This window comes from Oncorhynchus clarkii, unplaced genomic scaffold (genome assembly GCF_045791955.1).
Source record: "Oncorhynchus clarkii lewisi isolate Uvic-CL-2024 unplaced genomic scaffold, UVic_Ocla_1.0 unplaced_contig_10648_pilon_pilon, whole genome shotgun sequence".
NCBI lineage: Eukaryota > Metazoa > Chordata > Actinopteri > Salmoniformes > Salmonidae > Oncorhynchus > Oncorhynchus clarkii.
Genome location: NW_027260900.1, coordinates 88,649 through 102,500, shown reverse-complemented (window position 1 = coordinate 102,500; position 13,852 = coordinate 88,649). Strand labels below are relative to the sequence as shown.

The following is a 13,852-nucleotide window of genomic DNA, read 5'->3' as shown; positions in this document are numbered from 1 at the left end:
ATGTGGACACCTGCCCATCGAACATCGCATTCCAAAATCATGGGCATTAATAAGGAGTTGGTCTCCCCTTTGCTGCTGTAACAGCCTCCACTCTTCTGGGAAGGCTTTCCACTAGATGTTGGAACATTGCTGCGGGAACTTGCTTCCATTCAGCCACAAGCGCATTAGTGAGGTCAGGTACTGATGTTGGGCGATTAGGCCTGGCTCGCAGTCGGTGTTACAATTCATCCCAAAGGTGTTCGATGTGGTTGAGGTCAGGGCTCTGTCCAGGCCAGTCAAGTTCTTCCACACTAATCTCGACAAACAATTTCTGTATGGACCTCGCTTTGTGCACAGGGGCATTGTCAGGCTGAAACAGGGAAGGACCTTCCCATTCATAACCCATACATAGCACATTCATAACCCATACATAGCACATTCATAACCCATACATAGCACATTCATAACCCATACATAACATATTAATGGAAAATGTATAACCCATACATAACACATTCATGGCACATTCATAACCCATACATAACACATTCATAACCCATACATAGCACATTCATAACCCATACATTGCACATTCATAACCCATACATAACACATTCATAACCCATACATAGCACATTCATAACCCATACATTGCATATTCATAACCCATACATAACACATTCATAACCCATACATAACACATTCATGGCACATTCATAACCCATACATAGCACATTCATAACCCATACATTGCACATTCATAACCCATACATAGCACATTCATAACCCATACATAGCACATTCATAACCCATACATTGCACATTCATAACCCATACATTGCACATTCATGACCCATACATAGCACATTCATAACCCATACATAACACATTCATAACCCATACATAGCACATTCATAACCCATACATTGCATATTCATAACCCATACATAACACATTCATAACCAATACATAACACATTCATGGCACATTCATAACCCATACATAGCACATTCATAACCCATACATTGCACATTCATAACCCATACATTGCACATTCATAACCCATACATAGCACATTCATAACCCATACATAGCACATTCATAACCCATTTATAACCCATTTACAGTAGCCAGTGTCCTGTCCTCTGCTGCAACTGGGTCAGAGCTAAGAAAAGAAAGTGTATGTTTGTCCCCTCTCCATTTAAAAAACCCCCAATGTGATTTTAATGATGCTTAGCAACAGAAACATTTCAACTGATGTTAACACAGTTGGACTTCAGAGATACCAACAGGAAGGAATGGAGGTCGTCTGGAAAGCTGAAATGTACTGTATGGGAGAGAGAGAGATAAACAAAGTCTGCATGTACAGTATTTGAGAAAGGATATGTGAAGGAGAGAGGGGGATAGCGAGGGGAGGAGAAGGAGAGGAGAAAAAGAGAGAGGAAGACAGAAGGATAGAGAGATAGATAGGAAGAGAGGCAGAGAAGAGAGAGCTGGCAGAGAGAGAGAGGTTGGGAGGGAGAGCGACAGAGAGCGAGGGAGGAGAGAGAGAAGGAGAAAGCTGGCAGAGAGAGGCTGGGAGGAAGAGAGAGAGACAGAGAGAGAGGGAGGAGTGAGAGAAGGAGAGAGCTGGCAGAGAAAGGCAGGGAGGAAGAGAGTGACAGAGAGAGAGGGAGGAGAGAGAGAAGTGGTACCCGTGTGAATATTGTCCCGCTGCCATCACTTCCATTATCATTATAAGCCTGCAGTCATTTAGAGGCCTGACTCTCTGCTAAACACTAGGACACTGTACCTACCCTATAGGACAAACACACACACACACACAACACACGTAGACACACACACCACACATACACACAAACACCAAACACACACACACCACACACACACACACACACACACACACACACATTAACACATTCACATACAGGATAAAGTGTGCGCGCACACACACACACAGGATAGAGCATGCACACCTACACACACACACACAAACACACTCATTGAGTAGCTAATGTCCTTGCGAATGCCAGATCACACGCTGGTCCCCACAGAGAAACAGGTGGAGGATCAGCTAGCCAGGGAGAGGGGGAGACAGGGATGAGGGAGGGATGGAAAGAAGGAGGGAGTGTAGAGGAGATAGAGGGGGAATGTGAGGGCAGGAGAGAGAAAAGGCCAAAGGATGGAGTGGGGACAAGGTGACGAGAAAGGATAGAGGGACAGCTGGTCACAGATGAGAGAGAGAGAGAGAGATGAATGAGTTGGACATAACCAGGAGGAAGCATTCATCCCTCCTTTTACTGCTCTCTCCTTCATCCTCCCTTCGCCTGACTGGTCTGGAGGATTGGCAGACTGGAGGAGGCAAGGAAGCAAGGGAGAGATAAAAAGAGGGAAAGGAGAGAGGAAGAGAGAGTGAGTGAGTGGGCAGGTGGAGGAAGGATGTAGAGATACTGTGGTGAGCGGGGGATGGACAAGGGAAGGAAGGATGGGAGGAGGGAGAGAGGAAGGTAGGGAGAGCGTGACTGGACTGGGTGGTTAGAGGGGGTGACTGGACTGGATGGCTAGAGGGGAGGAGAGAGGGGGTGACTGGACTGGATGGCTAGAAGGGGTGACTGGACTGGATGGCTAGAGGGGAGGAGGGAGGGGGTGACTGGACTGGATGGCTAGAGGGGGTGACTGGACTGGATGGCTAGAGGGGAGGAGAGAGGGGGTGACTGGACTGGATGGCTAGAGGGGAGGAGGGAGGGGGTGACTGGAATGGATGGCTATAGGGGAGGAGGTGGGGGGTGACTGGACTGGATGGCTAGAGGGGAGGAGTGGGGGGGTGACTGGACTGGATGGCTATAGGGGAGGAGGGATGGGGTGACTGGACTGGATAGCTAGAGGGGGTGACTGGACTGGATGGCTAGAGGGGAGGAGTGGGGTGGGGTGACTGGACTGGATGGCTATAGAGGGGAGGAGTGGGGTGGGGTGACTGGACTGGATGGCTAGAGGGGAGGAGTGGGGTGGGGTGACTGGACTGGATGGCTAGAGATGAGGAGCGAGGGGGTGACTGGATTGGTTGGCTAGAGGGGAGGAGGGAGGGGGTGACTGGACTGGATGGCTAGAGGGGAGGAGGGAGGGGGTGACTGGACTGGATGGCTAGAGGGGAGGAGGGAGGGGGTGACTGGACTGGATGGCTAGAGGGGAGGAGGGAGGGGTAACTGGACTGGATGGCTAGAGGGGAGGAGGGAGGGGGTGACTGGACTGGATGGCTAGAGGGGGTGACTGGACTTGATGGCTAGAGGGGAGGAGGGAGAGGTGACTGGACTGGATGGCTAGAGGGGAGGAGGGAGGGGGTGACTGGACTGGATGGCTAGAGATGAGGAGGGATGGGGTGACTAGACTGGATGGCTAGAGATGAGGATGAAGGGGGTGACTGGACTGGATGGCTAGAGGGGAGGAGGGAGGGGGTGACTGGATGGCTAGAGGGGAGGAGGGAGGGGGTGACTGGATGGAGCCAGTGGGTCCATCAGCTGAGTGTTAGCACTGGAGAGAGAGAGAAGAACAATGTAGGACGAGAGAAAGGGAGAGATGTTCAGAGAAGGAGAGAGGAGAGGACAGAGACAGTGGAAAGGGAATAGAGAGGGAGAGAGATGTTCAGAGGAGGAGAGAGGAGAGGACAGAGACAGTGGAAAGGGAATAGAGAGGGAGAGATGTTCAGAGAAGGAGAGAGGAGAGGACAGAGACAGTGGAAAGGGAATAGAGAGGGAGAGATGTTCAGAGAAGGAGAGAGGAGAGGACAGAGACAGTGGAAAGGGAATAGAGAGGGAGAGAGATGTTCAGAGAAGGAGAGAGGAGAGGACAGAGACAGTGGAAAGGGAATAGAGAGGGAGAGAGATGTTCAGAGAAGGAGAGAGGAGAGGACAGAGACAGTGGAAAGGGAATAGAGAGGGAGAGAGATGTTCAGAGAAGGAGAGAGGAGAGGACAGAGACAGTGGAAAGGGAATAGAGAGGGAGAGAGATGTTCAGAGAAGGAGAGAGGAGAGGACAGAGACAGTGGAAAGGGAATAGAGAGGGAGAGAGATGTTCAGAGAAGGAGAGAGGACAGGACAGAGACAGTGGAAAGGGAATAGAGAGGGAGAGATGTTCAGAGAAGGAGAGAGGAGAGGACAGAGACAGTGGAAAGGGAATAGAGAGGGAGAGAGATGTTCAGAGAAGGAGAGAGGAGAGGACAGAGACAGTGGAAAGGGAATAGAGAGGGAGAGAGATGTTCAGAGTATAGCAATAGAGTGTTTGTGATAAACTAGGTGGGAAGGTGATGTAGCCATTATCATCCCTCAACCCCCTTCAGCTGAGCAAGTAGACTCTTCCAATAATGGAAAGTGATTGGGGCGTACCATGTCTACTGTGAAAAGCGGGGTTGACCGGCGACATAATGGTTGTAAAGGGAAGGTTGATGTGCCATAGCCACATAGTGGGTGGCTTATTGTTGCAGGTTGTAAGAAAAATAGCATTGTGGATTTGAACAGTATATTTTTAGATGGTTTTAACTGTTCAATATTTGACTTAATTTCAGATTTTCACATTTTGTTGGTCTGTGTGTGTGTGTGTGTGTGTGTGTGTGTGTGTGTGTGTGTGTGTGTGTGTGTGTGTGTGTGTGTGTGTGTGTGTGTGTGAGGGGCTATAGGGCTCAGTTGGAAACATTGAGTGGACAGGAGCTCACACTGAGCTAACACATGGCACTCCCACATGGTTTTGAGATACACACATACAGACACCCTCATGCTATACACACCATATGCGTACATTCTTTCACACACACACACACACACACACACACACACACACACACACACACACACACACACACACACACACACACACACAGACACACTCATGCTATACACACCATACGTACATACGTACATTCTTTCACACACAGACACACACACACACAAACAGGAATGTATAAGAAGAAAGACACAGAGTATATCTGACCCAGATTCCTTTGCTCCTGTATGTTAATATGATGTTTTACACCACACATACCCACACACTACTGTACATCACATACTAGATAAGACTGTGTGTTTGTGTGTCTGTGTTTGAAAGCATGTACATTTATGGTGTGTGTAGCGTATGTGTGTGTGTGTGTGTGTTTGCTCAGTGTGTGGCAGTGCAGAGAACCCACACCTCAAAAAAGAGTCAAACAATCGCTAGGAGACCCTCTACCCGCCTCGTTGCCACGGCAATGCCGAGATTCCATCAATGAATGAGGGCTCCGTTGCCACGGCAACGGTTATGAATGAGAGCAGTTCGGTAACCGGGGATACTTCCCGAAAAAAAGAGGAATCGTCGGTTGCCATGGCGATTCGGGGAACGGGGAGAGACCTCCACCATCTTCCTCATCATCATCTTCTTCATCATGTTTGTCTTAGTTGAGGCGTTGGGTTGTGAACATACAGTAGTCTGTATCTGTCTGGGTGAATACACACTGTGATGTTGGTTGGAGAACGTTCACGCTGACACGCTTCTATCAGGCAGTTGATTTTCTATTCTTTTCTGGCCCTCTCTCTCTCTCTCTCTCTCTCTCTTACTGTAATGTATAGACATACCCTTCATACACAGGACTGTGCATGTACACTGACTTTACCAAACATTAGGAACACCTTCCTAATATTGAGTTGCACCCTCAGAACAGCCTCAATTCGTTGGGGACATGGACTCTACAAGGTGTTGAAAGTATTCCACAGGGATGCTGGCCCATCATGACTCCAATGCTTCCCACAGTTGTGTCAAGTTGACTGGATGTTCTCTGGGTGGTGGAACATTCTTGATACACACGGGAAACTGTTGATCATGAAAAACCCAGCAGTGTTGCAGTCCTTGACACAAACCAGGGCACCTGGCACCTACTACCATACCCTGTTCAAAGGCACCTACTACCATACCCCGTTCAAAGACACCTACTACCATACCCCGTTCAAAGTCACCTACTACCATACCCCGTTCAAAGACACCTACTACCATACCCCGTTCAAAGACATGTTTGATATACTCAGTGTGCAACCACATTGGTTTCAGTACATTCACGCTGACTCACTGCAAAATCTAGCAGGCAGTTGACAGTCTCTTCTTTTCTGGCCTCCCTCTCCTTCTCTGTTTTACTGAAGACATACCGTTCGTACACAGTGGAGGCTGCTGAGGGGAGGGCGGCTCATAATAATGGCTATGTCTTTGTGTTCTAGTTATGTGTGTGTGTGTGTGTGTGTGTGTGTGTGTGTGTGTGTGTGTGTGTGTGTGTGTGTGTGTGTGTGTGTGTGTGTGTGTGTGTGTGTGTGTGTGTGTGTGTGTGTGTGTGTGTGTGTGTGTGTGTGTGTGTGTGTGTCTGCAGGTTGATAGACAGGTGTTCCCCAGTAGAGTGGCCCTGTCAGCACTCTCCACACACCTCTCCTCCGTGTGAATCCCTCGCCACTCTACCATACCTCCCTCTTCTCCCTCCTTCCATCTCACCCAGTCACACAGACACCATCGCCTCTCTCACATTCTCTCTCTTCCTCACACACACCCTCCCTCTCTCTCTCTTTCCCTCCATCTCTCTCCTTTCTCTATCCCTCTTTCTCTGTCTCTCTCTCTCTAGGGTATCTCTGTAGGATTATATAGCAGATTGTCTCTCTCTAGTCACACAGAGCAGTAACACTGCTTTTCAATCTCTATCTCTGATGGGCATCGTCCCTATTTTACCTCCATCTTCCTCCTCTTTCATCTCTCCTTTATTTGTTCCTCCTCTACCTCACTCCTTTCCTTTCCCTCCATTCCTTTTCTCCTCCTCCTCTTTCTATTCCTCTCCTCCCCCTTTCTGTGGCTCCTCCCCCTTCCACATGTCATCCTTTCTGTAGCTTCTGTCAATTTCCTATTTTCTCTATTCTTCATTTTCACTCTGACTCACCCATCCCTCCATTCTCCTCTTCCATCTCTCTCACCCCTCCATTGCTGCCCTGGTTTCATTCAGTGTGGTCCCTACTAGTAGACACAGTGGTTGCCCCCTCTAGTGGTGGATGCGTGTACATGCAGTCAGGTACTGCAGTTGCCATCGGACAGGGTTTCCAAGCCCGTTTGAGTTTTTGCCCTTACTGTCTGTCTTTACAGAATATAGAACAGTTATGTAAATATACAATGGTTGAGACTATTGAGACGTTTTGGAGAGACGTGTGTGGAAGGAAGGAAGGAAGGAAGGAAGGAAGGAAGGAAGGAAGGAAGGAAGGAAGGAAGGAAGGAAGGAAGGAAGGAAGGAGAGAGAAAGAGAGAGAGAGAGAGAGAGAGAGAGAGAGAGAGAGAGAGAGAGAGAGAGAATGAGGTAAATAAGTGGAGAAGGAATCATTCAACACCAGCCAACTCCATCCGTCCCTCCCTTCAACCCTATATATATCCCTCTATCCATTCATCCATCTCTCAATCCCATGATTGGTCCTCTCCTTGGGGTGAATAGTTTAGTTTCTGCCTTCCTCAGTTGCTCTCGCCAGCAGGCCTGTTAAAACCCTATTGAGTGAATGTCTGGTCTGGCACGCACACGGACGGACGCGTACAAACACACACACACACACACACACACACACACACACACACACACACACACACACACACACACACAGTTCAAACCCCATTGAGAGAAGGACTGTTCTGGCCAGATATATTATACCTGTTAATGAATGGGGCTCTTAGTGAAATGAGTCTGGAGCAGAAAGGGAGGAGGAGGAAGAGGAGAGGGGCCAAAACCTGACCTCGTGTTTTTTAAAGAGCGTTTGGGAGGAACTGTCTCAGACCGACCACTTTCTGTCTGTCTGTTGCGTCAGTTGTTATAGTATAACTCTCTTACGCTGAGTGAATTATAGAAGCTGCATATCCCAAACCCCACCTCTCTCCTTCTCTGTGTTTTTCCTCTCTCTCTCTGTGATTCTCCATCACACACGTTACCCTCCATCACACACGTTACACATGTCTTGTGTGTGATGGGGAACCTGCACTAACCAGCACCAAGTCCTCCTGGTCTGATGTACAGAGAGGCTGACTGTCAGAGAGATGGAACTGAGGGAGAGAGGGAGAGGGAGAGGGGGAGGGGGAGAGAGGGAGAGGGGGAGAGAGGGAGAGGGAGAGGGGGAGACTAGTTGATCACTTCACACCGACCCAGGCAGCCTCTAAAAGAGATATCGTATAGACCAGTCACAGTGACCATGGTGGTGTGACACTACACACATGACTCATGTGGATCACGTTACTATGGAGATGTGTGTGAGATCATGTCAGGTCCGTACTATCCGGAATCCTTGGGATGTCCCTACCCCAGTTGGTAAAGGGTACGGTTGGGGTTAGGTAAGGGTTGTGGATATGGTTAGGGTAAGGTTTAAGGTCAGGGTTTAGGGTAGGGACATCCCAAGGATCCCAGACAGCACTGACCAATCATGTCATGCGTGTGTTCCCATGCTTGTTATGACTTTTTATACCGCAAATACTGTTTGTTTTATGCTGAAATGGAACGGGTTAGGGCTACTGTTCCTACTGTTTCTTCTGTTTCTACTGTCTCCACGGTTTCTACTGTTTCTACTGTTTCTACTGTTTTCACTGTTTCTACTGTTTCTACTGTCTCCACGGTTTCTACTGTTTTCCACTGTTCCTACTGTTTCTACTGTTTCTACTGTCTCCACTGTTCCTACTGTTTCTACTGTCTCCACTGTTTCTACTGTTTCTACTGTCTCCACTGTTTCTACTGTCTCCACTGTTTCTACTGTTTCCACTGTTTCTACCGTCCTCACGGTTTCTACTGTGTCTACTGTTTTACACTGTTTCCACTGACCTAACTGTTTCCACTGTTTCTAATGTACCTACTGTTTCTACTATCTCTACTGTTTTACACTGTTTCCACTGTCTCTACTGTTTCCACTGTTTCTACTGTGTCTACTGTTTCTACTGTTTTCCACTGTTTCCACTGTTTATACTGTTTTCCACTGTTTATGCTGTCTCCACTGTTTCTACTGTTTCTACTGTTTCCACTGTCTCCACTATTCATACTGTTTCCACTGTTTCTACTGTTTCTACTGTTTCCACTGTCTCCACTATTTATACAGTTTCCACTGTTTCTACTGTTCTACTGTTTTTACTGTTTCCACTGTTTCTACTGTTTCCACTGTTTCTACTGTTTCTACTGTTTCCACTGTCTCCACTATTTATACTGTTTCCACTGTTTCTACTGTTTCTACTGTTTTTACTGTTTCCACTGTTTCTACTGCTTTTACTGTTTCTACTGTTTTCTACTGTTCTACTGTTTCTACTGTTTTCCACTGTTTATACTGTCTTCACTGTTTCCACTGTCTCCACTATTTATACTGTTTTTCCACTGTTTCTACTGTCTCCACTGTTTCTGCTGTTTTCCACTGATTATACTGTTTTTACTGTTTTTACTGTTTCCACTGTTTCTACTGTTTCTACTGTTTCCACTGTTTCTACTGTTTCCACTGTCTCCACTAGTCATACTGTTTCCACTGTTTCTACTGTTTCCACTGTCTCCACTATTTATACTGTTTCCGCTGTTTCTACTGTTTCTACTGTTTTTACTGTTTCCACTGTTTCTACTGTTTCTACTGTTTCCACTGTTTCTACTGTTTCTACTGTTTCCACTGTCTCCACTATTTCTACTGTTTCTACTGTTTTTACTGTTTCCACTGTTTCTACTGCTTTTACTGTTTCTACTGTTTTCTACTGTTTTACTGTTTCTACTGTTTTCCACTGTTTATACTGTCTCCACTGTTTATACTGTTTCCATTGTTTCCACTGTCTCCACTATTTATACTGTTTTTCCACTGTTTCTACTGTCTCCACTGTTTCTACTGTTTTCCACTGATTCTACTGTTTTTACTGTTTTTACTGTTTTTACTGTTTCCACTGTTTCTACTGTTTCTACTGTCTCCACTGTTTATACTGTTTCTACTGTTTCTACTGTCTCCACTGTTGCTACTGTTTCCACTGTGTCCACTGTTTCTTCTCCTTTTCTAATTCTCTCTCTTTCTCTTTCTTTTCCTCTTCCCTCTCTCCTTAGTATCTTGTCGGCGGTTGGCTCCGAATTTGACCTGCGGACACTGAGAGCAGTCAGGGTTCTGCGACCACTTAAGTTGGTGTCAGGGATTCCCAGTAAGTATGGGGACCCCTATGGACATCACTCACTCTGTCTCCTCTCTTTTCTCTGCTCTCTCTTGCTTTCTCTCTGTCCATCCCCTCCCACTCTCTCTCAATCCTCTCCTCTCTCTCTCTCTCTTCCTCCCCCTCTCCCCCCTCTATCTTTCTATATTAATCTCTGACCATCTGCACTGTGTCCTCCAGGCCTGCAGGTGGTACTCAAGTCCATCATGAAGGCTATGATCCCCCTGCTGCAGATCGGACTGCTTCTCTTTGTGGCCATTCTGATGTTCGCCATCATCGGCCTTGAGTTCTACATGGGAAAGTTCCACACCACCTGTTTCGACATCGCCACTGGTAACGCCCATAGGCCTTGTCTTTAATCAACTACTAGCGACCAAGCACCTACTCCTAGACCCCGAAGACTGGTCTTTAATCAACTACTAGCGAGCATGCACCTACTCCTAGACCCCGAAGACTTGTCTTTAATCAACTCCTAGAGACCTACTGTAGCATCTACCCTAGACCCCCAAGTCATGTATTAAATTAACTCCTAGTGACCAAGCACATACTCCTAGACCCTCAAGCCCTGTCTTAAATAAACTTCTAATGACCTAACACCTACCCTTAGATCCAAATAAAGTAATTGCACTGACTCCTAGACCAACAGGCCCAGTCCCAACTCAACCCCTAGACACTTCCCTGGACCAACAGGCCCAGTCCCAACTCAACCCCTAGACACTTCCCTAGACCAACAGGCCCAGTCCGAACTCAACCCCTAGACACTTCCCTAGACCCACAGGCCCAGTCCCAACTCAACCCCTAGACACTTCCCTAGACCCACAGGCCAAGTCCCAACTCAACCCCTAGACCCACAGGCCCAGTGCCAACTCAACCCCTACCCCTAGACACTTCCCTAGGCCCACAGGCCCTGTCCTAACTCAACCCCTAGACCCACAGGCCCAGTCCCAACTCAACCCCTACCCCTAGACACTTCCCTAGACCCACAGGCCCAGTCCCAACTCAACCCCTAGACCCAAAGGGCCCAGTCCCAACTCATCCCCCAGACCCAAAGGGCCCAGTCCCAACTCAACCCCTAGACCCAAAGGGCCCAGTCCCAACTCATCCCCTACCCCTAGACACTTTCCTAGACCCACAGGACCAGTCCCAACTCAACCCCTACCCCTATACACTTTCCTCGATCCAAAGGGCCTAGTCCCAACTCAACCCCTAGACCCAAAGGGCCCAGTCCCAACTCAACCCCTACCCCCAGACACTTCCCTAGACCCAAAGGGCCCAGTCCCAACTCAACCCCTACCCCCAGACACTTCCCTAGGCCCAAAGGGCCCAGTCTCAACTCAATCCCTACCCCTAGACTCTTCCCTAGACCCAAAGGGCCCAGTCCCAACTCAACCCATAGACCCACAGGCCCAGTCCCAACTCACCCCCTAGACCCACAGGCCCAGTCCCAACTCAACCCCTAGACCCAAAGGGCCCAGTCCCAACTCAACCCCTAGACCCAAAGGGCCCAGTCCCAACTCAACCCCTAGACCCAAAGGGCCCAGTCCCAACTCAACCCCTAGCCCCAGACAGTACAAGGATGACATTGAGACACAGCCCATCTCGTATCCCTTAAATGATTTTACTGGACCACCACTTCGCTGTTTTCTTATGCTGATTTCAACTCTAATCAATCTCATCTCTCTCTCCCTCACTTTTCCCCCTTCTCTCTCGCTCCCCTTCTTCTCTCTCCCCCTCCCCTCTCTCCCCTCCCTCTCTTTCCCTCTCCTCTATAGATGAGATTTATGATGAGTTGCCATGCGGTACAGAGTTACCGTCCAGATTGTGTCCTAATGGGACCACGTGTAAAGGCTATTGGCTGGGGCCCAACTATGGGATCACCCAATTCGACAACATTCTCTTTGCTGTCCTCACTGTATTCCAATGTATCACCATGGAGGGTTGGACCGATATGTTATACTATGTGAGTATACAGAGCTGTGTGTGGGGTGGAAGTGTGTGTGTGGGGAGATGGACTGTGTGTGTGTGTGTTTGGGGGGGTTGAAGTGTGTGTGTGTGTGGGGAGATGGACTGTGTGTGTGTGTGTGTGTGTGTGTGTGTGTGTGTGTGTGTGTGTGTGTGTGTGTGTATTTGGGGGGGTTGAAGTGTGTGTGTGTGTGTGTGTGTGTGGGGAGATGGACTGTGTGTGTGTGTGTGTGTGTGTGTGTGTGTGTGTGTGTGTGTGTGTGTGTGGTGTGTGTGTGTGTGTGTGTATTTGGGGGGGTTGAAGTGTGTGTGTGTGTGTGCGTGTGTGTGTGTGGGGAGATGGAATATGTGTGTGTGCGTGTTTGGGGGGATTGAAGTGTGTGTGTGTGGGGGGGGGTTGAAGTGTGTGTGTGTGTTCGCTGTCCTCCCCGTCCTTCCAGTATATCACCATGGAGGGATGGGTCGACATGTTATGCTGTAAGGGAATTCATTGTAAATACTAATCCTTGTATAAATGTACAGCACAGGGAACATGGTCTGCTAATGTAATATAAAACATTTCCACACAATGTATTATTCATTGGCAACACACAGTCCACATCATATTCTATTCCATTCCTTCCAAATGTTTGGGAAAACACACGCTAGTGTGATGTAAGAAGTATGGAAATGGGCAGGACTGGTATTTGTGGAATGGAACCATTTTTAGATGCAAGTTTAATACATTTTTCAGCTCTGTTTGATCTGTCTGTCTGTCTGTCTGTCTGACTAACGTCCTGTCTGTCTGTCTGTCTGTCTGTCTGTCTGTCTGTCTGTCTGTCTGTCTGTCTGTCTGACTAACCTGTCTGTTTGTCTGTCTGTCTGATTAACCTGTCTGTCTGTCTGTCTGTCTGTCTGTCTGTCTGTCTGTCTGTCTGTCTGACTAACCTGTCTGTTTGTCTGTCTGTCTGTCTGTCTGACTAACGTCCTGTCTGTCTGTCTGTCTGTCTGTCTGTCTGTCTGTCTGTCTGTCTGTCTGTCTGTCTGACTAACCTGTCTGTTTGTCTGTCTGTCTGATTAACCTGTCTGTCTGTCTGTCTGTCTGTCTGTCTGTCTGTCTGACTAACCTCCTGTCTGTATGTCTGTCTGTCTGACTAACTTCCTGTCTGTCTATCTCTCTGTCTTACTGACTAACCTTCTGTATGTCTATCTGTCTGACTAACTTCCTGTCTGTCAGACAGACATGAGGTTAGTCAGACAGACAGACACGAGGTTAGTCAGACAATGTCTGTCTGTCTGTCTGTCTCTCCAGAGTAATGATGTCTGTCTGTCTCTCCAGAGTAATGATCTCTGTCTGTCTATCCGTCTGTCTCTCCAGAGTAATGATGTCTGTCTGTCTCTCCAGAGTAATGGTGTCTGTCTGTCTCTCCAGAGTAATGGTGTCTGTCTGTCTCTCCAGAGTAATGATGTCTGTCTGTCTCTCCAGAGTAATGATGTCTGTCTGTGTCACCAGAGTAATGATGTCTGTCTGTCTCACCAGAGTAATGATGTCTGTCTGTCTCACCAGAGTAATGATGTCTGTCTGTCTCACCAGAGTAATGATGTCTGTCTGTCTCACCAGAGTAATAATGTAGAGGGAAGTGCCTGGAACTGGATGTACTACATCCCCCTCATCATCATCGGGTCCTTCTTCATGTTAAATCTGGTGCTGGGCGTCCTCTCAGGGTACGTACATATGCACACCTGTGTGTGTGTGTGT

The 13,852-nt window shown here is 48.0% G+C and overlaps 1 protein-coding gene across 1 annotated transcript in view; it reads left to right on the top strand.

Moving 5' to 3' along the window:
* Positions 1-13,852, top strand: part of LOC139402157 (voltage-dependent P/Q-type calcium channel subunit alpha-1A-like) — a gene marked incomplete at its 3' end in the record, with an annotated part of 113,904 nt that overhangs the window by 12,206 nt on the left and 87,846 nt on the right. Inside the window, exons 3-6 of the mRNA XM_071146243.1 lie at positions 10,052-10,143; positions 10,333-10,485; positions 11,925-12,112; positions 13,715-13,818. Coding sequence (XP_071002344.1) covers positions 10,052-10,143; positions 10,333-10,485; positions 11,925-12,112; positions 13,715-13,818 — 537 coding nt within the window. The remainder of the gene's footprint in view (positions 1-10,051; positions 10,144-10,332; positions 10,486-11,924; positions 12,113-13,714; positions 13,819-13,852) is intronic.